The following is a 25723-nucleotide window of genomic DNA, read 5'->3' as shown; positions in this document are numbered from 1 at the left end:
CCCACCCCCTCCGGCTGCGTGCTCCCGCGCACCAACACCCGCACCACGCCCAGCCGCTGTGTGCCCACGGGCGGGCAGGGGCGGCGCTCGGTTCCACGATGGTCCCACGCACGTCCACACACTCCTGTGTACACACGCGGCCACGTATATACCCGCATAGACACGCACCCGCCGTGCCGTGCCGTGCCGTGCCGTGCCGTGCCGTGCCGTGCCGTGCCGTGCCGTGCCGTGCCGTGTGTCCCGCCACGGAGAAGCCGCTCCGCACCCCGCGCGTCCCGCTCGCCGTCGGCGCGGCCCCTTTAAATGCTAATGAGGCGGCGCGATGCCGGCGCCGGCCCCCGCTGACTGTGTTAAAACTTCGGCGGGGCCATTTTGGGGGCAGTAAGACCCAGCGCGGGCCCGACGGACACCGACTCGCCCGCCCGCCGCCGCGCACCCGCCCGCCCCACACCGTCCGCCCTTCAGCCACCATGAGCGAGGCGGCGGAGACCAGCACCGCCAGCACGGCGCCCGCCACGGCCACCGCCACGACCGCAGCCGCCGCCGCTCCCCCGGCCGGAGCCCCTGCGCCGCCGTCGCCCGCCGCCCCGGACGTCAAGCCCAAGAGCCCCGTCAGCACCGCCGCGCCGGGCGCGGCTGTTGGTGAGGCGGCCCCCGGCGCTGCTGCTGCTGCCGCCGCCGCTGCTACCACCACGACCGCCGCGGCCGAGACGGAGAAGAAAGTGCTGGGTGAGTGCCGGGCCCCGTTCCCAACTTCCTGGGGCACCTGCGGCGGGAGCGGGGCCGGGGCGAGGAACGGGACGGCACATGGCCGCCGCCCGGGGCCCAGCCCGGCTCCCCCCCTGCCGGCTCCCCCCGGGCTGTGAGTCAGGCAGCGCTCAGGGGAGGTGGCCGCGCCTCCTCCTCTTCCCCGCCGGCCGGGGGGGCCGAGCGGCGCCTGTCCGGGACGCCAGCTCCGAGTTGGGCTGTAGCACCTGTGTGCAGCGGCGGTGGCGTGCCCGGCCCCGGCGAAGCGCTGGAGTCTGTCGCCCCGCCGGTGCTCCGGTGCCGGGAGGAGATAACGAGTGAAGTGCAGCCGTGTTGATGGGCTCTCCGGCACCTGCCGCCGGCCCCGTGCCCTGCAGGGGCATCTCTCTCTGGAAGGGCTGCTGGTAAACCCTGTGTGACCCCCCCCCCCTTCGGGCTTTGCACAACTTCTGTATGTGTCAAGAGTCCTGCTTTAATAATGTTTCTAGGTTTAGTGGTTGCTTTGGGTTGGGTTTGGGGGGAAGGTGTTGGTGGGGTTTTTTCTTTTTTATTTTTTCTCTCAGTTTCTACTTTATCAGTAGAGGACAAGCCATAATGGCAAGTTGCCATCTCTGTGCTCAAGCCCAGTGCGTAGCTAATGTAGTGTTTTTCTCTATTGTGATTAAACAGGATCAACCTGTTGAAAAGAACAGTACTTCAATCTGCAGTGGAAATGGGGATTTAGTGTTGATAACTGTGTAACTCTAAGACGTTAGTAAGAGCAAAGTTGAGGCTGACTACTAGTGCAGAGTCCTGAGCTTCACTAAAGAAAGACAGCATCTTCTCTTCTGAAAGGAAAGACTGAGGTCTTACGGCAGCAGATAGAGGAGCCAGGTAAAGGATTTCTCTGGAGCTCAGGTAGGAGGGATTCAAGCAAAACAGAAATTGGAGGTACAGTTTATGTTTTTTCCCCTGCTGTTATCTGATTTGTTGATAATCAGTGAAGGATCATCCCATCATATCTTTTAGTATGTCTGTCTGCTTCTTGCCTTAACATGGCTTGTTTCATTCTTGGTAATGTTTTTTATCTTGTTCACCTGTTGCTATTGCTTGGGGGAAGTAGAGGCACAAATGCCTTTCTTGGTCTGGCAGGAAAAAGAAAACTACCATGATGTTGGTTTTGCACACTGGCCTTATTGCTAGGCAAGCTTTCTGTCAGGAGCTATAAGGAAAATGGTCATTGATAATGCTAATTGAAAACAGACTTATATTCAAGTCCACCTCAAATGTCCCTGCTAATGGTCTTGTAATTATATTCACTAAAGTCTCTTCTAATAAGGATTCCATTAGACAGAAGGTCTAATGCTTGCCCAGGGCATCCAAATGTCTGACTTGAGGAATAAAGATAAAGGTTAGTCAACTTTCTCCTCTCTCTTGGTCACAGGAAGCTTTGGTTTTCTCTGTTAAATCTAATGAGAAGGCTATTTTGTCATGGATAAGTGTCTGATGGTTGTTTCCCCTGATAGTATCAGAGTACAGCATCTTGTAGAAGTATGTGGGCTTTCACTTACTGGTGGGATAGAAGTTATCACACCAACTACCTTCTCTGGCTTGTGTGTAAAACTGGCTATGGCTTCCTCTGGGCTTGCCCTCCTCCTTGCCTCATCTCCCTCATGTGACAGCTCAGGCTTAACAATGTTAACAGTGGCTACACCACGGCCACGTGGATGTTCAGTGTCATGCTGTTGTGTCTGAGGTTCTTTCCCCCTTAAGGTGATGCTTGAGGGAGGCTGTAAGACTGGTGTGGGTAGGGAATAGTATTTCCCCAGTGCACTGTTTTAGGGAATCTACTGGAGACTCCCCCTGATCTCTGCCAGCCTGTGCAAAAGGAGCAATGTTGCTTTGAAGCTGTGCGTGGACATCCACTTAGCAGCAGCCAGTAGGCCATGTAGTGTGAGTTTTATTTCCCCTTCTGCCAGCTTTCTGACTCCTCTGAGGGTTTTTGTCAGGCTTCGTAGGCTTCTCACCCTCTTCCTAATCTGATTGAACTATGCCAGCAGATTCAATAGCTGTTTTGTGGGGGAGGGAAAGGATGGTGGTGGTGGAATCAGTGGTATTAGCCTTGTTTCTTAAAGCAGGCTAAAACCTGCACGTGCCATTGGCACCTGTTTGTGGGCCTTCCTCCTCCCGCCCTTCTTCCCCTGTTGAGCTTAGTGCAGTGAGCTCTTGCATGTAGCCAGTGCCCTTGTGGTAGCAATAAGTGTCTGTGTGTAGTGATGTCTCCATGAAACTAAACCTAAAAGCACAACTGTAACTGTTGATGCTGAAGACTGTAGTGTGAAGAATCAGTGGTAGCCAGTGAATCTCTGTAAACAAGAAGTCTTGGGAATGGATGCTGTACTAGGTAGAGCCATTTTCTTTAGTAACTGTTTCAGTCTTAATGTGGTTTTGCTGATTCTAAATATGAACATTTTCTGCTAAAGTGTATTAAAGAAGACCAAAACCTTCACTTCTAAAAGTGCAATGAGTAATGGCCTCTTACTAGCTTCAATAACAGCAACAGTACTACAATGGACTATCAGCAAACATTCCTGCTTTAGTTCTGTATTTGGGGAAGGAGGAAGACGTTGCTCTTCTTGCCTGTCAGAGGGCTACAAAAGAGAAGGCTGCATGAGACCAAGAGTCTTGTCTAGCTCTGTGATCTCCTAGTGGATATGTAGGGAATAATGCAGGTGTAGAGCAGATAAAGGTAACTATTTGCAGTGTGTTTGAGGTTTTTTAACAAGACAAGCAGTCATCTGTAGGTGACTAGACCCTTTTCAAATAAGTACTATGTAGATTAGATAGTTGTGATCATGCTATGTGGTAAGTAACATCTATTAAAGTCTAGAGCCCAAAATTTTCCTTTTCCTACAGGTTTGAAAAGTACAAGTTTGTGGTCTCCACCCAGTTGCTGACAGGGAAGGAGAGGTTGAACCACCTCCATCGCTGTTGAGTTCCTCCCACACGTTCCTGTATGTTGGAGGAACAGGTTTCACCAGATCCTATAAGACACTGCAGTCTGGTTTCTAAGTAAGATGCTGTTTTGGTGTGGAGACAGGAGCTTGTCTTGGTCCTAGAAGCCTTGGAACATAAAGTTGGTCAGTTTGTAACTGGTAAATCACAGAAGATCTCTAGAAGTAAGAATATTTAAAAAAAAAAAAAAACAAAACCAACAAACCCCACAAAACACACAAAAAAATCTGCACAAAACCAAAAAACCCCACAAAACCAAAACCCACCCCAGAAATGTTTTGTGGGGTTTTATTTAGTTCGAGTGATGCTGGCAATGTGAGAGAGCTTGTCCAAAATAAGGATGTGCTGCTTCTCCACTTGAGAGAGTTGCATGGTGCTTGATACCACTGCTTTGGCCAGTTCTGGTTTCCAAGGAAGAAAGAAAGGGTAACTGAGTGAAAGAGAGGACTTTAAAACAACTTTCTATTTCACGTCTAGCTGCTAAGCTAAAGAGAACTGATGATTTTCAGCCTCAGTGCCCATTTCTGGCATAAGAAATGAAAAAAGAGAAGGGATGGATGGCCAATTCTGAAAATAGAGCTGGACTTCATTCTAGATGCTGTGTGGTAAACTCTTGGCTGAAGAACAGCATATTAAAGCGCTCTTCCTGCTACTGTGTTAGTATAAACTGAAGTGGGAGATGAAGGTAGGCTTTGAGTGTTAAGGTAACAGACTAGGTCTGGTTGTGACTTCATGAGCATATATAAAGGTATTTTTGTAACATTCTTGTACTTCCTTATGTTTTAGAGTAACTTCTTCAACTTCTTCTTTCCAGCCACCAAAGTTCTTGGCACAGTCAAGTGGTTCAATGTCAGAAATGGATATGGCTTTATCAACAGGTATGTTTAGATTATGATAGTCATATTTATACTGTACTAAGAGTCATGATACAGATAATATGCCATGCTTTTAATAATTGCAGCAGAGACCCGAGGACCTGACTACAAGTTTGTGCTGTTGATAGCCAGGTTTGGCCAGGCATTCAACTAGCTTTGATGGGGGGGAACCTCTCCCCCATCAAAGGTTGCGTGCATGCTGAGAAAACAAAGGGTCAAACCCACTGCAGATTTGGTCTGTTACTTGTTTCTCATGATTAATTGTACTACACCTTTAATGATTCTATGATTTTCATGGCTGCCTGCCTTTTTTTAAAGGTGCAAGAAAAGTTGTAGGATGAGGGAAATGCTTTTTGGATAAAAATTCAAGTGTTAACTGATTGGTCAAAACACCTATTGTAAATACACACTGAGATTCTCTGATACCATCTAACTGAAGATGTTCCATGCCTGGGTTCACAGAAATTGTGTCTTTTGGTTTTTTGTCCTTCTCTGATCACAAGCCAAACTCTGAATGGCATCAATAAATAGCTGTTAGTGATATTGATCACACTCCAACCTTAGGTGCACAAGGCCCATGCTTCCAAGTTACTGGAGGAAATTCTGGCTTTTAAGGCTGGAATATCTGTGGGGTTGAGAAGCTTTAAAATATCTTGTGTGCTTTATGAAAAATGAAGCTACTGTATGGGGAATGCTTGTCTTGCAAAAAACATACTGGCGAGATATTCTATTCTGCAAGTCCTTGAACCTACTTACACAGCAGGTAGGTTTGGGTAAGTTGGACAGTGTAGAAGGGGGCAGAAGAGCCCATTTCATGGATTTGAACCCAGTTCTAGTACAGTATTAATGCTAGCCTCTGGAGACTACTCTCCAGTGTTATGTAAACTTAAAGAAAAGCTTGAATGACAAAGTACTCTTAAGTCTTTCATAGCAGTTGATGTGAGTGCCTTCAGCTGGATATGGTGTAATAATTTATTAGCTTTCTTCCTAAACTTAGGAAGAAAGTTCAGTCGAGTGCAACAAGTTGGATTATGCATTATTTTCCGCAAACTCTTTAACCCTCTTGCTCCATCTGCAGAGAAGGAGTTGAGAGAACAAGTGGCAGGGTCTTTCTGCTGCATGGGAATGCAGAAGTGAGGTCTTAGACCTGTCTTCATGTTTTGCATGTGGAAGCTTGAACTGGCTGGCCTAACCCTGACAACCTCACATTTGTGTTTGGGTCCCCCTTCAATGGACTCTCCTGATATCTCTTGTGCATGGTTGCTTTGAGTTTCACTGAAAGGAGAGCTCTGTTGACAGCTGTGGCCAGTCCTGTTGGTAGTCTTGCTTGACGTCTGGGATAACAGCTCAGGTTGCAGCCCCTGTGGAAGTTTTTTTTTTTTTGGGGGGGGGAGGAGGGTGGAATATAGTGAAAGGTGAGCAGTCCAGTCATTAACTCCATCCAGTGTCAAAACAAAATACTGAGTGCTTGCCAGAAGATTACAGAGAACCTCCCTGTCCCCTCACCCTTCTGAAGGCTGGGGAGTCCTTTCTGCTGTCAAGCATACGATCCTGAAAATTCAGAGCAGGGTCTTGGTAGGATAGACTTCCACAGAACGTATGGCATCCAGGGGATGTACTACAGCGTGGGGGAAGGAGGACTTTACTCATGAAGTCAGGGATTTCTATTTAAGTCTCTCAGTCTAAACTCTTATGACTTCTCACTTTCTGTTCACAGAAATGATACCAAAGAAGATGTGTTTGTTCATCAGGTAAGACAGCAGTAATGGTACTCAGATATGTGTACTGTGATAGGTTTCTAAGGCGACTTCTTGGAACAGCCACCCAACCTTGTCCTCAGTCTTCCTTAGAATATTTACTGCAGGTACCTTGAATGGACATTCATTTTGAAGTTTTCAGGGAGGGATATCAGGGTATGTTTCCTTCTCTCTGGAGTTACAACCGAAGGAGTATGTATTACAACTCCTCATGCGTTTTGTCTGCTCTGATCTGAACACTAGAGGGTTTGGTTTTGTGTTTGGTTTTCAGAGGGTTTTTGTTTTGGTGTGGTTTTGTTTGGTTGTCCCTCCCCGGGGAAGATGACTCCTGTTTTTTTAAGTTTGTTGTTACTACTTGTCTGTGTTCCATTCCCATCCCTCCCCCTCCGTTTCCTCATGTTCCTTGTCTTCTGTTTCTTCCTACCCTCAGTTTGCAGGTCTGTTGTCTGCCCTCTGTGGTATTGGAGAGAAAGTGATCTAGTCTGGCTCCTGACCAGCCTGGGTTGCCCTCAGCTGTTGCTGCTTGAGGCAGCTGCTCTTAGGAAGAGGAGGAGGAAGGCTGTATGCCAAATGTGTCCAATCAGAGGGAGGTTGCCCAGCAGCTTGTCATTGGTTAACTTCCCTTGAGCTGTCAGTAGGCTCTTCTAAGTTTATATTGTCAACTTGCAGGCAACTAGTGGAAAGATAGAGGATGCTGTCTTCATGCTGATGTAAACTGGCTAGTCGGCTTAGGTCTCGTTTTGCATCATCTGAGACTTTTATTTCACCAGAACATGAAATGCTGCCCCTGGAGCTTGTCCCATATGAAATGTATGCAGGCCCATGTGATCCTTAAAAGCATGAGCTTTCTTTGTGGTGCATGTGGCAGTATTTCCATCAGATGTAACCAGGAAACTTTTTCACTCAGAGTTGCTCACAAAGCATGAGGATATGTTTAGCACGTATGCTGGTCAGCATTGAGAGTTAGTTTAGTTCCTGTGGGGTCATGACTAAATAGCCTGTGATAACTTTCTCTGGGTCAGGGACTGTATAGTATATAGTATACATATTATCCAAAAATGGATGAAGCTGGAAGGGAATAAGTCTAGTGCCTGTAGTGAGTGAAGATGGTGTTGGAAAATATGTGCAAGTACATATTCCCAGTTCAGTTGGTGGACTTGGTATCAAGAGTTCTCAATGCATGTACTGATTTCTAATGGTATCTCTTCTTCCTTGATGGCTGTGTGCATAGCGGTACCGCTGCTGCGTCTGTGGCCTGATGGGAGCATGTCAAGAGGAGGGTGGAAAAGTTCTACTAACAGAAACATGTTCTGGATAGGCAGCAGTGTGAAACTACCTTGAAGACAGACAAGGTCTCCTTCAGATCCATGAAAAGATATCCTGGAAAATGGCTGTTGTGCTGATGACGGAGGCAACATGGATCACTGTTATTCTGCTTGGGAGGGCTGTCTGCAGAGACCCAAACAGTGAAGGTCAACAGCAGGCTAGTACTATCTGTGCTATTTTCTCCTTCACCTGTGGAAATTATCCACCTAAATGTAAACTGGTCTGTGTGGGGAAAGGAGAGATGATGACTTATTTCCCCATCTCCTGTGGCTAAAATCCCCTTACACTGAGCACTGAGCAAAACTGGCTTGACATTTCGGAAATACCACATCACGTGCAAGCCTGCATCTGATTAACCCTCTTGGTGGGCTGTGTATGGCGGAGTAGATGCTTCCAGCTCTGGCCTGGGTTGGCTGCAGTTGGATTTTCCTCAGCTCTTCCGTCTTGAGCCATTCCTGTATGTGAATGCACTCATCACCAGAGCCTGGGCCTTTCTGGCCAGAGCTCCTGATTGTGGCTGTTTGGTTACGCCATAGATTTGCCTCCCTCATCAAACATCCTGCTGCTTTGAACTCCCTCTCCAGGGTTAGTGCTGGTTCTGCCCCTCCTCCCCACACCCATCCCGGGAGGGGCTGGATTACGTACCTAATCCCTTCAGAATAAGGCTGACCTAGTTGAACAGATCCAGCCTCCTCCCTGCTTCCCCTGCACACATCTGCAGTGGGAGAGAACAGGCCGATCTCATGATTGGAATGGGGGGTTAACGCTCAGTGTCTGGCTATTGGATGCTATTTATAAACCTAGTACAGATTAAAATGCTTTTCTCTTTAGGGCATGCATGGCTTGCTTTGAATTAACCCTTTGTCTTGCGGGGGACCCAAGCAGTGTTTTGGGGAAGGGCAGTTCTTCACTTGCTCTGTCCTGCTTGCACCCTTGTCCAGTTGGGTTGTGCAAGGTGCTGTACAGGTCACTGTGTCATTTAGAGGTGCTGTGAGCAATAGGGATTGATCTGCCTGGTGGAGTGGAGTTTGTCTAGGGAGGAGAAGGATCTTGCAGTTTAACACCATTAAAAGTGTGAGTAGCCAGAGAAGTCCAACTTAATTAGGCATAGTTTGAATCAACAGGCAGTGAGGAGGACTAATCTCTTCTGCACAGGTCTTTTACTTCACTGGATTGTATTTGTCATGCACAATAACTGGTATAACAAATGTTGGCTATTGCTGTGGCAATGCTGGATGTGCACATGATGTGGTGATAGGAGAATATGGAAAGAACTCTTCCAAGCAAAATACTGAACTAGCTCTGAAGACTCTTATAGCTGTTTGTTTGTCAGTGTTCCCTTGGGAAAGGAAAGGCTTTGTCTTAATCATTTGAGTTCTGTCTGTATTAACACAAAACATCTGTCTTTTGAGTCAAAGAACCAGGAGCCTGTGGGAAACAGTAATGGGGAGAATAGGGCGCTCTCCCCTCTGGATATGCAGGGTAAAAGTCTTCTCATCAAGCTTAGAGCTTGGGCTGATTAGAGGCTTATTTCAGCAGTGTTTACCTGCAGCTGAAGTAGTAAGTAGTAAAGCTGTATAGTTTCTGTCCTGAAGTCTAGGATTTACTCAAAATTGTTCTTGTTTGCCTTTATAAAACAAACCCCTGTCTGCTGCATGGCAGCCTCTACCTCCAGTTGGCAGGTTATTCTATTGCAAATCTGAATTTCTGTAGTTTCTGTCCATAAAGCTGGAATAGAACATGTGGAATCCTATTCATCTTCCGTTGCCCTTCTTGGAGGATGTTTGAGGAGCTTCATTAGTCTTAAGTACACTCTCTATTGACAAGAAATCTGGTAGTCCTTTTTTCCCTCTGCGCTTGCAAGGAAGGGGAAGGAGTTTGAAATACAGCTTGTTGACATCTGTCATACGCAGCGCACAAGCCTTAAGAGTTTGAGCCAGTTTCCCAGTGCAAGTGGTAGTGAAAGAATAGAACCCTTACTTTGCGGTGAAGATAATCACTGTTAGTATACAGCATTTATGGAAAAGCCATCAATTCCAGCTGATTTTTAGACATGGGGCAGTTACACTGATAGGTCAGCAGAGAGCAAACAAAGCTGTCTCAGCTGGTGGTGGGAGTCTCTGCTTGCTGAAGTAATTCCTAAAAGAATTCAGTTGAGCTGCTCATTCTCTTCTTATATCAATACACCCTCACCCCCATCCCAAACCAACAATCTCATGGGTTATTCTTGCTTTGGTAGCAATAATATGTATGCTCCTGCATTCTTCCTTAAGCCTTTCAGGGACATTGCAGGGTACAGGGGAAGGTGTGGCTGGATGTAGGGCCGGAAGGATGTGCTGGCCTGTTGCCTGAAACACAAAGGGGACTATTCAGCAACAATGAGAATACTTTTCCTAAACTGGTCAAGCTCAACTTCAAACTGATTAGAACTTTATTCCTTCAGTGGGAAATATTTTGGGCTGTTGTTGACTTAATGAATATAGTTGCCATGCACAGGCAACAACTCAGCTGATCCTCATTCTGCCTGTTTTTCTTGAACTGCAGACAGATGTGACAATTCTCTTCTGTTTCTGCCCTGCATCCAATTTCTTAGAAATGTATTGTCATGTGCTTCTAGCTACTGGATCTGCACCTGCCTCCTTTATGCTAACAAAGGATACTTGGGTTATTAAAGACCAGTTTGCTTTAAGAGACCTTTAGTAAAAAGCAGGCTGCTAGATTGGCTTACAGGTGTATGTAGTTTGTTTTTTGTTTGGGTTTCTTCTCCCCTGGCCTCTTCCAGTTTGTGTACACTTATCTAACAAACAGATAGTAGGTTTGTCCTTCTAACTGCCTTCTGTGGAATCCTAGAAATACTCCCCAGAGTGAAAGGCATCTGTAGTTGACAGAAAATTGCTCCAGGAGGTTTGGGTGTTTCTGAGAGTCTGAGTAGGTTTTCAACCACTATTAGCAACATTGGCTTTGGATTATTTTGGGGTTTCTGTCTTGGTGACTGTATCTTCTCGTACTATTCCTGTGTTCTTCAGGGACTTGCCTAATTTTTGGGGGGTCTCCCTTGCAGTGCTTAGGTAAAACGCTTATTTATATTACACCAGAGTTACAGTAATTCTACTCTAGTTACTATGAGTTGCCCTAATACTTTATAGTTAATGCCATCTTCTACAAAAATGCTTCTGCTCTTAAGGTCTCTGTAGATGGTCTACAGGTCTCCTAGCGACAGTGAAGGCATGGGGCACACTTGCTGCTGGAGCTGCCTTGGTACAGCTTCTTGGAGATCACACACTGAGTGTGAACACTGTTCATACAGAAATATGTGCTGATCTGGATATTTAGTGGGGTTGACAGAGGGGATCCTGGGGCAACAGCTGGTTTGTAAACTTGTAAATGTTGATAAAGGAGTAAACCTTGGTTGAGTATCAGAAGGCCTGTGGAATAAAAGAGACATCTCACAAAGTGGTTTGGGTTGGAAGGGACCTTAAAGCTCATCCAGTTCCAAACCCCTGCCATGGGCAGGGACACCTTCCACTAGAGCAGGTTGCTCCAAGCCCCTGTGTCCAACCTGGCCTTGAACACTGCCAGGGATGGGGCAGCCACAGCTGCTCTGGGCACCCTGTGCCAGTGCCTCACCACCCTCACAGTAAAGAATTTCCTCCCAATGTCTAATCTCAGTCTCCACTTTGTCAGGTTAAAGCTGTTTCCCCTTGTCCTCTGCCTACATACCCTTGTAAAAAGCCCCTCTCCAGATTTCTCGTAGGCCTCTTTAGGTACTGAGAGCTGCTCTAAAGTCTGCCTCCTGAGCCTTCTCTTCCCCAGGTTGAACAGGCCCAACTCTCTCAGCCTGTCTTCACAGGAGAGGTGCTCCAGCCCTCTGATCATCTTTGATCATACTCAACTAGCAGACTGTATCTAATGATTTCAGAAGTTTCATGTTCCTCATTAAATCTGTGTGTAGTAAGGCTTATGTAGGAAGATCAGTAGCATTTACATATTTAAAATATCTCGGTGTGGTGACTGATCTGATATGTAGAATTGGGCCTGTAGCAAAAGAATACTGCCCTTCCCTCATTTAGAGGGCTGCAAATGTGTAACATAAGGTGAAATAATACATTTTTCTGTATCTTCTTTCTTTAAAGACAGCGATAAAGAAAAACAACCCACGGAAATACCTGCGTAGTGTTGGGGATGGAGAGACTGTAGAATTTGATGTGGTTGAGGGAGAGAAGGTAAGAGATTATGGGGACTTTGGGCTGTGGTCCCACAGAGGTAACATCACTCTAGTAAGGAGTTACACTACTATGGTTCTGTGTATCTGGTGGCTTTTTTTTTTTTTGTCTAATGTGTTAATCCCTGGGGTGGGTGGCATTCGTATAGCTTTTCTGTGGAAGATCTGTATTTAAAAGCTTCATTAAGAAGTATTTCTAGATATGTATCAAAATCTCTTTACTACACCCTAGTGCTTCTAGAATCTGTAACTCTTATTTCGTAGAGCATTTGAAGCTTGCAGCATGCCCAGTAAATGTTAACTAAGGCATATATATTGCCCTGAAGAATTTGTCTTGGTGTCTGGTAGCTTAATAACTGTAAGATCCTTGAAGTCTTTTGTGTTTCTGCTCTCTCAAATGCTTTTTGAGTTTTACTTTTTTTTTTTTTTTGTGGTTGGTTTTTCTTTTGTTTTGCTGGTTTGTTTTTAAGTTACTACTTTCTTTTTTCTCTTAGCCTGCCTGATAAGGTCTTAATTCATGATAACAGCTCTTGGTTATGGACTTGAGAATAACAAACCTGCTTTTGTACTACGTGGAAGGAAGAATCTCTGATGCTTGGAACTGTTTCATCTTTTCCCTGTTGCTGGTTGTTCTTTTCCCACACCATCTTGGTTGACTTTCTTTTGGCCTTTCAGGGTGCAGAGGCAGCTAATGTCACTGGTCCAGATGGAGTCCCTGTAGAAGGCAGCCGTTATGCTGCAGACCGGCGCCGCTATCGACGTGGCTATTTTGGCCGACGCCGTGGACCACCTCGAAGTGTAAGTTTAATTTCTCCAGTGGTGGTCATCCCACCTCCTCAGCAGTCTTACAATCCTCTCATGAGAGGGAGCTACAGGTTCAGCACTGCCATATAGTAAACTGTTAATGTTTAAGTTTTGAGTTTTCTTCAGTAATATTTTGGGTTCCTCCTTTGTTGATGCTGATACTGATATTTTCTACTGTTGGGTGTTCTGTAGGCCTTTCCTTGGCATATTGTTCTAGAATGTGTTAAAAGCATTCCTTTGGGTGTCAAGGTATCTATTTGTTTTGAAGAGTAAACACAAAGGAGTAAGACACCTAAGTGATTCACCATGACCTTTACCTGAAGCAAGGAAAAGTATTAGTATTACTCTAAGCAGTATAACCATAACTTGGAAGGGCTACTTGGAAAATGGGATTTGTTTAGAAGTTTGTCACTGTTGTATAATGTGGTAGTAGTTTGACTAACTAGTTGAAACCTCCACACATCATCCCTTCATAGACCTCTGCCTACAGCAGTTCAGTGTAAAGGTAAAGCCTTTTATTTTTTTTTTCTTCAAACTAGCTACACACCACTGTTCATAACATCTGCAACCCTTCCAAAAGCAGCTTCCCTTCAGGTTTCTGCAGAGGGAGAAGTAAGTATGAGGCACCGCTGTAGTTCTAGTGGTTACTACTCCTATACACATTATGATTGTGCTAAATTTGTGTCTGGAACAATCCAACAAACTGAAACATACCCCAGGCTTGATTATCTGTTTTTTAATAGTTGAGTCTGTGATCACTTGCAGAAATTGGTGATCGATCTAATAGGAGAGCCCTGGTGGAAGTCTGCCCAAGCAACACAACCCTCTTCTCATCTTGCTCTACAGAGTTGATAGTAAGGGAGCAAATGGAACAAGTGTTGTCATAGAATCAGAGAATAGAATCAACTTGGTTGGAAAAGACCCCTAAGATCATCAAGTCCAACCATTCTCCAGCACTTCCAAGGCCACCACTAAACTATACCTCTGAGGGCCTCATCTACATGATTTGTGAACACTTCCAGGGATGGTGACTCCACCACTGCCCTGGGCAGTCTGTTCCAATGCCTGAGCACCCTCTCTGTGAAGAAATTGTTCCTCATATCCACCCTAAACCTCCCCTGGTGCAGCTTGAGGCTGTTACCTGTTGTCCTTTCACTTCTTGCTTGGGAGAAGAGACTGACCTGCGCCTCACTACAACCTCCTTTCAGGTAGTTGTAGAGAGTGATAAAGTCCCCCCTGCGCCTTCTCTTCTCCAGACTAAACCCCCCAGTTCCCTCAGATGTTCCTCATCACACTTGTGCTCCAGACCCTTCACCAGCTCCATTGCCCTTCTCTGGACCCACTCCAGCACCTCAATGTCTCTCTTGTAGTGAGGGGCCCAGAACCGAACACAGGATTTAAGGTCTCACCAGTGCCCAGTGCAGGGGAATGATCATTTCCCTGGCCCTGCTGGCTGTGCTATTGCTGATACAGGCCAGGATGCTGTTGGCCTCTTGGCTACCTGGGCACCAGTTGGTTCATGTTCAGTTCTGTCAATCAGCACCCCCAAGTCCTTTTCCATGAGCAGCTTTCCAGCCACTCTTCCCCAAGCCTGGAGTGTTGCATGGGGCCCAAATGCAGGACTCAGCACTTTGCCGTGTTGAACCTCATCCTGTTGGCCACAGCCCATTGACTGAGCCTGTGTAGATCAAATCCATCCATTGTCAAATCTACCCATAAAGCCTACCTGTTTATACTAGCTACCACAAGGTCTTTTTAATCCTGCTGGACACCACTGGGGCTTAAATACATGAAAGGTGTTCTTGGAGTCCCTTGGAGATGGCTAGTAGTTGGTGCTGGTAACTGATGGCTTATTACTAGGTACGTCTTTGTTTCTGTGATAATACAGTTTGCCCCTGGAGCTTTCCTACCAAGTGGCAAAGAACTAGAATACTTGGGGGTTTTTCAGGTTTTTGGTGTTTCAGGTCTTACCTGTAGCTCATCAACCAGCTACATTCTAGTACTGTTTCTGTTTCCTTTTGCTCTACTGAGATTAAAATCTCCCTCAGCTGTCTTTGAGGGAGTGAAGCAGGGACTGCAAAGGGCTGGGCAGGGGCTGTCCCTGAAATCGTCCTAGTGTAGGTGAGTGAAACCACTCAAACTTGTGGAGATATTCTTGTTATCCCCTGTGGAATTGCTTTGGTATATCAGCTGAGAGTAGAGTGAATCCTCATCTGAAGCTAGCAATATTTCCTTTTGAAGGTCTTTCATTTGCACCAGTTAACACATTCTTCACGTTGAAGCTATGTCTACTGTACCTAGAAAGATGCTTCTTTCTGATAACCTTTTCTTTAACAAGGTCTCCTTTTTCCCCTTCCATTCCCATGTGTGTAAAGGGGGAAGAAAGGTAGCAATGTCTGTGAGCTATAGCAGTATGTGTACACTGCTCTGTATGGTCATATTAGCAGATGCATTAAAGGTTGTGCCTCTCTATTTGAGGAGGCTTTTCTGGCTAACTGTCCTGCAGGATACTTCCGAGGCAAGTTTGAGTTGCAGATGGTATGGCATTCTTAGGCTGTATTTGAAAGGATATTTACTTAGCTGTAGGCGACTCTTGCTGCATACCTGAAGGGAAAGGTTTCCATGTACCCAAGCCTGCTATGCTGAAAGATCTTCTAGGCTGCAGAGGTGAAAGGTTTTCCTAGAGGTCAGCTGCCCACACCATCAATCCTGTATCTACTAGCAAAAAAAAAAAGTTGAATTTATTGAGGTGATTTTTGACATGGTGGCGTTCTCTGTTTCAAGAACTCTTAATTGATGTCAGTTAGCAAATCTAGTCCAACCTTGTGTAACGTAGCAAGAGTTGCTTTATCCTTCTTTCCTTACTGGCATGGTTTTAGGTAAACTAATGATGCTATCCTTTGTTTGCCATGCTAGCTCACATGTGCCTGTACTGTGTAACTTACTGAGTCTGGTTTTGACCACACTGTGAATTTCTGAAGAATGAAGAGAACGCTGGGGAATCTGAGGTATTTAATCAGCTCTAGTGGGAAATGCATCTGGATTGCTTGGAAAGTTCTGTGTGAAGTAGAAGTACTTGCTCATATCAGGAACTTAATTGTATCCACTACAGAAAAGAGACTGGGCTCTTCACTACACTTTAACAACATAGACATTATGTGGAGTTGTACTCAGACTGTTAGAGAATGAATCATGGAATAACATTGAGAACTAATAGTACCCTCATGTACATGTTGTGTGTATGACTAATAGAAGAAGCCTCTATACCAGTGAGTCAGAAAATAAGCTAAATAGTTTCAGAGCTGTTTTATAGGCTGACACTATTTCTCATAGAGAGGAGACCTGAAAAGATTAATAGTATTATACAAAACTAGACTGATTTGAAAAGATGCAAGAGCAAATAAAGAAATTTGGGGAAGCAGATAAGTAAAAAGCTCATTGCAGTTACAGTTAGTGCTTAAAAAAACTTGTATTTAGGGGACAGCAATAAAATTCTGTACCTTTTTAGGTGTTCTGTAACCTTTTTTAAGGCTGTTTTGTTAGAAGGTATTGCACTGAGTTGGAAGGTTCCTGTGAAGGAGATTGAGTGAACAGGATCATGTGTGTGCTGGACATGGTGTGATGCTTTTAGGAGTACAGATGTAGCTTTCCTGATAAATAAATCTAATGTTTACTGATAGTAAGTGTAAGACCTCAATGCTCAGGTTTCATTCTGCATCCATTCTGGTGGCTTTTGACAGCATAGTTTTATCCTGGAGCCGTACTTCACTTCTGAACAGTACACTTGGGTCAATGGACAGTGATACTAATGTAATGTGTCAAGTGAATTTTTGTGCTACTATAGAATATGTGGAAAATTGTCAGGACTTACAGGCTAAGCAATTCAGTTACTTTACTATTCTGTTTTCAACTGATTGTTTAAACCAAGCCAACTTAAAATACTGACACAACAACATTCAGTTCAAGGTTAATAGAAAAATGTTTGCATTGGTTTTGAGTAGTGCTTCACCAGGTCTAGAGATAGTCTTTTTATCTGAGATTCCAATGTGGCCCTTTGTAGGGAGGAGTGGACTCGAACTTCTGCATGTTTTTAATAGCACAGCCCAATACTGCCTTTTAAAGAGCTCTGCATGTGATGCTGAGTGTTAAGTGCTATAGGAGGGCTTTGGCTGGTGAAAAAACTGTTGTGTGCCCATCCCTACAATTAGGTTGGTTGCTGCTTTACTAGCTTCTGGCACACTGTCCCTTGAAGAGAAAACCTACTAGGTCTTTGGTTCCGTATTTCTGGCGTTGCAGAGCTAGAACTGAGCACTGATTTCTTGTGCTTGCTCAGAAATCCTAGAGAGGAGAAATGGCAGCTATGCTGGAACATATTCAGGATTGCTTTAGTTTTGTGCCCTCTCTTCCCTTTATACCTTGCTGCTCTCTTCTCCTGCTTCTGTGCTTTGCCAGTCCTCACATGACAAAGAAAGTGAGAGCAGGAGCAGCATTAGTTTCTTGCTTCACAAAAGACAAATCCCAAGACCTCTGAATCACTGTTGTCACACAAAGTACTGGTGGTGCTATTTCTCACCTTGCTGTCTGAGACACTTCTAACCATCCATCACAGGTCTATTAAACTGTGAAGTTATTTAGTACAAAGTATGTTGATAGAAACAGGACAGATTGGTATTCCAAAGTAGATAGAAGTAGTATAATGCTATTGTAAACTCGGAAGTATAACTTTTGTTTTGGGTTCTGAATGTCTCAAGTACTTTGCAACTTCTCTCAGGTCCTGCCTGTTATTACTACCTACTTAGTAAGTGAGAGTTCCTGTGAATACTTAGTTATCCTACTCTTACCTTTTGTCCAGATTTAGGTCTTTTGAGTATCAGCTGCCTTTTTTTACTTGATCTGTTGGTGTTTCTGTACTGTAACTGTTTTTGTGTTCAGATTCAGATCGCTGGGATTTATGATTAATATACTGCCCATGAAGTAAGATAACACTTCATTGTTGACTGTCTTCTATTTTCTTTTGGTTATAGGGTGGTGAGGGAGAAATCAAGGATGGGGTCACAGAAGGAGGACAAATTCATCAACAAGTCCATAGGAATCCTACCTATCGTCCCCGCTATCGCAGGTTTGTACTGTTTCCTTTGCTCATCATTCCTTGGATGCTTTGTGATCCACCCAGGCTTCATTAAGAGCAGGAAGCTGTATTCCCTGCTGTTAATGTCTATGCAAATCTTGGGGACAGTGAGAAGGTTTTAATTACCAAGAGAAAGGTGAGCCACTGGAGTAAGGAAACAACTGTAGAGTTTGTTTAAAGTGCTTATATAGTGCTTGGAGTCAGGAATAGGTCAAGAATGGGTGAAGAATTCCTTGTATCCTGTTACTTTTCAATATGTTGCTCAATTGTGAAGTGAGTTGCAGGTCCATGTCTGCCCAGCCAAACTCTTATGCTTTGTCGGACAAGTAATGAATCCAAATCCCACTTGCCTGGGATACCTAGGCCCATCATCTGCAGGGTCATGGTGTGCTTTATAACTGTTACTGAGGGCTGCTACTACTGAACTACAGCTTGTGTACATCCAGCTTAGCCCTGTATGTCATGCAGGCTTGGTTTTATGCACTGGTGCTGCTTGTAGCTACAGAGGATAGCCAACTGATGAGTAAATACTGAAGTTGTGTCCTCTCATACAGGCCATTAGATTATATGGTCAAGTTACAGTTACCTTGTTGCCAGCTTGTACTTTCTGTTGTCCCTTGTCTTCTCAGTGTGGCTTCTTGTGAAGAGAGATCCTGTCCTCTTTGTAGCTGCCCTTTAAGTGCTGAAATCCTGTTATGAGTTCCCCCTAAGCCACCTTTTCTCCAGGGAGAAAAGACCTGACTTCCTCAGCCTTTCCTCATAGGCCAGTTTGTCCAGCCCTTTGATCATCATCTTGGTCCTCCTTTGGACCACATCCAGTCTGTCTGCCTCCTTTGTGACTTATGGGGACCAGCACTGGACACAGTACCCCCCAGGTGTGGCCTGATAAGTGCTAAGTAGAGTGGTATGTTCTCATCTCCCTCTGCCACTAATGTCTCTGTGGATGCAGCCCAGGCTCTGTTTTGCCTTTGCTGACTCGTGTTTGGGTTTTGCTGACTTGGGTTATTAGGTCCATACAACAGGTAGTGGGAGATTTTTGCCACAGGATGTTGGGGATGAGCTTGGTAGAGACTGGTCGAATACCAGAGGAGAATGCCATTGTAAACCAGGTAAGCTCCATCTGGCTTGGGAAATCTCCAGCATGGAAATTAATTGGAAGCTGGGAGGCTATTTGGGAAGTAGGTTTCCTTGTCCTTATTTTTCCCTGGGGATCCATAGAACTGGCATAAATGGGCACTTAAAGACCCACTAGGCCATTCTTAGGTTCTTAGTTAAGATCTCTTGGAGTTCACATGAACACTGATGTTTTCCAGTGGGAAATACAGAGGAAGTTGCTAAGTCATCTGTGTTAGTCATACCTTAAACTGGCCAGTGTAGGATTGTTTTCTTTATTTTCCAGCCTTAGTTCTGACATGACCAGTGCAGCTTCCAGCCTCTACACTGAGGGAACAATTCCATAGCTAAGGAGTTTGGTGCAGTTAAAAATATCAGTGATACCAGTGTGAAATAGTCAACCTCTGACTGTCATAGCTTTTTGAGATGTTGCCTCACTTGTGGGTTATTTTCTTGGTGGTTTTGTTTGTCTGGTTTTGTGTTGGTGTGTGTGTTGTGTTTTTTGTTTTTTTTTTTTTTCTTTTTTAATTGAATTCTTTCAAGTGAAAAAGCTCATTCAGATTCTTCTTGAGACTTGTTTTATCATGGAGAATGAGTGACAAGTCAGATAAAACACTAGATTACTTTCACTGGTGCTCTTAAAACATTGTAACAGACCTCTGCAACATCCTTCTCTCTGGGAGATCTGTGGATTTGATGGGTGGGCTCAGTGGATGAGCAATTGGTTGGATGGTCACATCCAGAGGGAGCGATCTCCCTCAGGGGTCAGTACTGGGACAAGGGCTGTTTAATATCTTCGTGAATGACATGGAAAGTGGGATTGATGCACTCCCAGTAAGTCAGCAGATGATGCCAAGCTGAGTGCTGCAGCCAACATGCCTGAGGGATGGCATGCCATCCAGAGGGATTTGGACAAGCTCAAGTATTGGGCCCATGTGGACCTCATGAGGTTCAACCAGGTCAAGTACAAGATCCTGCATCTGATTTGGGGCAACCCCTGGGTGTCAGTACGGGCTGGGGGATGAATGGTTTGAAAGCAGCCCTGCCAAGAAGGATTTTGGAGTGCTGGTGGATGAAAAGCCAGATATGACCTGGCAATGTGCACTTGCAGCCCAGAAAGCCAAATATATCCTGGGTCACATCAAAAGAAGCGTGGCCATCAGGTCGAGGGACGTGTTTGTGCCCCTCTGCTCCGCTTTGGTGAGACCTCATCTGGACCACTGTGTACAGTTCTGGAGTCCTTAGCACAGGAAAGACATAGGCCACAAAAATGATCAGATGGATGGAGCACCCCTCGTTGTGAGGAGAGGCTGAGAGCTGTGGTGATTCAGCCTGGAGAAGTGAAGGCTCCAGGCATACCTTATTGTGGCCTTTCAGTACTTAAAAGGGGCCTATAAGAAAGATGCGGGTAAAGTTTTAGGTAGGGCCTGTAGTGATAGGACACAAGGGGTGATGGTTTTATAGTAAAAGGGGGTAGACTTAAAACTAGATTTAAGGAAAGTATTTTTTTTTTTTTTTTTTTTTTTTTTACAATGAGGTTGGTGGAACACTGGGACAGGTTGCCCGGAGAGGTGGTAACACTCAAGGTCAGGTTGGGTGTGACTCTGAGCAGTCTGGTCCAGTTGAAGGTGTCCCTGCTCATTGCAGGGGAGTTGGACTAGATGAGCTTTGAAGGTGCCTTCGAACTGAAATGAATCTATGATACTGCTCTCAAGGAGCTGGTTTATATTAGTCTGCCATTCACTCACTTGCTCCTCTTCATCTTGTCCTTGTCTATCAATGAGCTTATGAGGTCAAGTTCCAACACTGAATTTAGATAGATGAACTATGAAATGATGTAATCCCCATTTTTTCCATATGTACTTCTGTTTGAAAACAAAAAGCAAGAGGTAAATGACAGTGCAAGAGCAACAAGCAGCTGAATTTCATAGCAATAGCAAGATTATGCTTGATGGTAATGACTATCTGTTCCATGCATAATGGATCTATCCTTCTGGTTGCTGGGTCTTGAGCTACAAGCCTTCCACCTCTACTCTGAGTGTTTCTGTATGAACATTTATGTTAAAGTTGTCCTCCTTATCTAGGATTGTGGGAAGTGGGGTAATACTGATGCTGCTGCTTCTAGGCATCTGAGTTGAATAAATTTGATTCCTCAAAGGCTTCGTTAGCATTAGGCAGTCAGGAGTAGCACCATACCAAGCACAATGAGGCACCTGAGCTTTTGCATGCTGTGAGTGAATCACAAGCTGGGTAATTTGCCCATGGCTAATGGGAATTTATGCATTTCTGATGCATTTTTCCTACAAGAGGTATGATACATACTATATGAGTGCAGAAGGCTTCTGTTTGAATTGATAGCTAAGTGTTGCTTGCATTTACATGCATTAAATCCAGTAACACTAGAGCTTTTATATTACATTTTCTTGGAAAAGCCAAACTGGCTTTTGGGACTAGGTAGCTGTGGATTAGCTAAGACAGGTAGTGGAAACTAGACAGTAGGCAGTGACTTTGTCATCATTCTTGGCTGTGTTTTAGCAGTTTATGGACAAAACTTGTGTATACTGGAAATGGGATTAAATGTTCTTGCATCTCGCCTGACTGAAATACATGCTACACTTCATTACGTGATCAAGAGGGGCAACTTAAGGGGAAGAGCAAAGATCCAGGAACAGTTTACAGGAGGAATTGAGATTCCTGGGGACTGCACCATTAATTATGAATAGGGCTGGGCTGGTGTATAGCTATGCCAAGGCTAACTTAGCAGAATGAGTCTGTGTGGCCACTGCTGGCTTGTTTCTTCTCCTAGCCAGCAGTTAAAATGGGCTAACTACATCTTTATTGTAGGATAGACAGAATATGCTGATGTAATGTCAACAGTGAAGAAACACCCAGATTGCTTGTCTTTCCCTTCCAACTCTATGCCAGCCAAACTCCAAGGGATTGTTTTGCTATCATTCTAAACTGTTAAAGATGGTACTTGGTTAGAGAGGTTTTTTTCCAGGCTGAAATCATGATAGTTTAACCTTCTTGGGCTTCTCTCATACTTAACACCTATTTCTTCCCCCTCTTCAGAGGGCCCCCGCGTCCACGCCCTGCCCCAGTGGCTGGAGAGGCTGAGAACAAAGAGAACCATCATGAAGCCAATGCTATGAGTCAGCAGCCACTTCGTCGTGGATATAGGCGCCCATACAACTACAGGCGTCGACCTCGTCCACCCAACGCTCCAGCTCAGGATGGGAAAGAGGTAAGTACACTCCTGGCACAACATGGTGGAGACTGAGGTTTTTAATGGGGTGAGTGCTCAAGACCTGTCCTGTGGGAGTTAGTGTGCTAAAGGAGTCTAATCAAGTCCAAAGTGTTGGTAGCTGAAGGTATCTGGCTTCATTGCCTGTTCCTTGTGACCTTGTTTGAGAATGAGTAGCTTACCTCAAATGGAGCCAGCAGTGGGATAGGGATTGCTTCTGGGTAGTTCTTAATTCAGGTCAGACTGTAATAAATGTTTTTGAAGTGGAGAGAAACAGTTGTGTTTTCCAGCTCCCTCAAACCTTCAGTGTGTATGTAGCGCAAGATAGATTTGACATGTCCAGATCCATTTCCTGAACAGCTTGAACCAGATTAGTTCAGGGAAATTTGCAAACACAAATTTTGCCTTAATGACAAAAGACTTTCTCATTCCATATCTAGTTGCGGTAGTCCCCTGACAGAACCTGCTGTGTAATACTTAATATTTTCTGAGGATTTGTTGTCTTTGATTATTTTCAAACCTGGGTTATGCTACCACTGAACAAAGGAAGCATCAGGGGGTCAGTCTGTGTCTATAATAGAGGTTTATTGTCTCTCAGACAAAGGTAACTGAAACTCCTGCTGAAAATCCTGGTCCAGTGACCGAGAAGAGTGGTGCTGAATAAAGTCCGGCTCCACAGGCACCTTTACCATCCCTCAGGTAAAGAATATAGATGGTTCCTGTTTTCCAGCTGAAGCAGCATGGTGTATACTTGTATGACTTAGCCTCTGGCTACATCCCTTTACGTATGATTAGATATTTGCGATAACTTCTGAGAACAGTCTTGTTGCTGCTTTTCTCTCCTTTCTTTCCTCTGCCTCTAACTGTCACAAAGTACAAGGAAGATCTATCTGGTCCATACAGCAACAGCATCTGCTGATGAGTTAGTGTTTTGTTTCAGGAAGATGCTGTACTCTCAGTTTACAGACAGGATAACCTAGTCATGCTTATCCTGTCTTACTGTGATAATTCCCTCTCTACCTGACATCTTGCCTATTCACCAGGAAAATGAGACTTAAACTGCACTGTTTTCAATTTGGCTCTTCAACAGGTGTCCTAAAATACAACTCAAAAGTTACACCAAAGAAACACACAAAGCAATAAATCATCAACAGTGATGACAAAAGCAAAGATTTGAACCATCAGAACTTAAACATGTACCAGCAGCTGAGACCCAGGGAACGCCTGCAAGAGATGCATAAAGGAAGGACAAGAGAGCAAGATCCAGCCAGAGCACCCTCCCCAGTTTCAACAGCAACCCTGGGCTTTGGTGGTTTTGTTTTAAATTTCACTGTTTCGCTAGTATTGAATTTTTCAATTTTTCTTTTGGTATCAAACTGAAAAGGGGAAAAAAAAAAACCCCAACCAAAGAACTGAAATTGAAATAAAAGCGCTTTTTTTTTCTTTTTTTTTTTTTTTTTAATTGGATGCTGGTGCTAAACCTCCCATGTGTGATGAGGTTTTTCTGTTTTCTGTGCCAGTCCTGGTCACTGCAGGACAGGGGGAGGAGAAACTTGCGCTTTCCTTGGTAAGATCTATTTGAAACTGTGCAGCATGGGTGACGTTCCTCACAAATAAAAGTGACTTCAACTACAAAACAATCTGGGTTTAGTATGTTTGTTCACACTTACTTTTAAAGTAGTTAATGATTTTAATTTTGCTGCTTCAGCATTTGTATGTGAAAATGAGAACTGCCTGTTTAGTGTGTGTTGATGGATCTTGTCTGAAACCATGCTGGACAATACATGTGCAAGGACATGGCTAGGCTAGGTGGATCTACTTCAAGCCAAAACAACTTCTGCAGAGAATTTACACAACAGAATGATACCCTGTGCTGTCCTCTCTGCTTTTTCTGGCTCAAATGGTGTTAATGGTTGGGTTTTTCTGTTACCATCTTGTGGCAGGAGTTTGGGGGGTTTGGAGTGGATTGCTAGGATGTTGTTTTTCCATATCTGTTTTCTAGGCTTTTGTGTTCTTTAAGCAGCAGAATACAAGCTTTGAGATGACTCTGCTCAGAAAGACAGAGTAGGCTTAGTAACTGCCACTCTATTCAAGCTTCTGTTCCAAATAACAGCAGTATGTTTCACTAGCCTCTTCCTTATTTGCAACTAGTAAAATCTCTGTGTTAAGGAGCAAAGTACTTACTTACAAATGTGTGTGGTTTTCTAATGTCCCTCCCTAAAACTTGGATGCCTTGCAAGTGTTATCAGTCTTCTTCCAGCTGTTCAATATGGGTGTGTGTATTCAGCTATCTTGTTGTGTCCTTCATTCTCTAGTCCACCATTTCTCACGCTCATGTCTTGCAGTTGCTGTTATCCAAACCTTAGATAGTATATTTGTTTTCTTAAAACATCTTTCTGTTCTTAGCTATGCAATCTTTACCCAACCTTTACTGAATAACACTTCATGTAAAGCCCCTTGGGCTGGAGCCACACTGTAACTGTGTGTATGTAGACAGGTACTTACTGTTCTTGTCTCCTCTAGTTTGCCTGTTCTTGCACACTATTAATAATGAAAAATTATATGAGGTTCTCTGGAGACACGGTTTTTCATGTTACTCCTCAGGAAATGAGAAGTAGGGGGAGCTTAGGGGATAATTGAGTTTCCAGCTCCTGGGAAGGTGAGGAATGGCCCTTGCACCCTGTTACCTTTGCCTTGGGAGGCATAGGGGAAGGGTTAGTGATGCGTGAGTTGCACTGCCCACAGCTGACTATCAGGGATTTCCTGCTTGGTTTTGCAATGAATTAGAAACCTTTTGAGGTGCGAGTGGAAAGCTACAGGCTTTCTTCAGGAAGGAGAATGCTTCTGCCTCCCTTGAGTACATACACATAGTTGTATACACTGCAAGCTTATGTAGTGCAACCTGCCATTGCAGCACTTATGCAGCAGTTCTGAAAGGACATTGATACAAGGGTTGCTGAGAGACTTGAGTTTCTGCACTGAATCTGGCAATCTGTAGGCTGGGAAGGATGTGGAGATGGACACAGTGGCATTCTAATGTCTTTCCTTGGAAAATTAAGAATATGATTGTTCTGACAATAAAATTGAATAAGGTGAGGAAAACACAAGTAATACACCTTTTTAATTTTCTTAAGCAGGACAATCCTTAGTAGGCTTCAGTTTTGTTCAGTACTAAATCTATTTCAGGCAGGCTGAGGCGAGCTTGGCAGTTTCATCCTAATATAAACAGATGTATAACATTCATAAATACTGAAACATTACTGCAGAGCTTGTCATAAACTACTTGAGCTGCCTTCAGTTGTTCAGGAGTGTTTTTTCTTAAAGTGAGATTTGACAAGCCAAAGAGAATTTTCTTAATCTCTGCAAAAATATAGTCGTTATCAAGTCAATGAAAAAGAAGTACATAACTAGCTGTCTTTATTTTATGAAAGGAGAAAATGAGGGAGAGATGCAAATAGTGTCCTAGTGTCTAGCTCTATTTCTCTTATTTCAATCCTGCCTCTGTCATAAGAA

The 25723-nt window shown here is 44.4% G+C and overlaps 1 protein-coding gene across 1 annotated transcript; it reads left to right on the top strand.

Annotated features, from left to right (window-relative positions):
• Nucleotides 1–354: 354 nt before the first annotated feature.
• Nucleotides 355–23850, top strand: YBX3 (Y-box binding protein 3). The gene is made up of 9 exons (XM_030478519.1): nt 355–729; nt 4556–4619; nt 6334–6367; nt 11833–11922; nt 12597–12719; nt 17750–17844; nt 22039–22210; nt 22809–22909; nt 23301–23850. The coding sequence occupies exons 1-8, from the start codon at nt 471–473 to the stop codon at nt 22872–22874; spliced, it is 903 nt and encodes a 300-aa protein (XP_030334379.1). The 5' UTR covers nt 355–470; the 3' UTR covers nt 22875–22909; nt 23301–23850.
• The last annotated feature ends 1873 nt before the right edge of the window (nt 23851–25723 follow it).

The sequence above is a fragment of the Strigops habroptila genome, chromosome 3, assembly GCF_004027225.2.
Source record: "Strigops habroptila isolate Jane chromosome 3, bStrHab1.2.pri, whole genome shotgun sequence".
In the NCBI taxonomy this organism is placed as follows: domain Eukaryota; kingdom Metazoa; phylum Chordata; class Aves; order Psittaciformes; family Psittacidae; genus Strigops; species Strigops habroptila.
The sequence above is the reverse complement of the archived record's forward strand: the minus strand, read 5'-3'. Positions and strand labels throughout refer to the sequence as shown.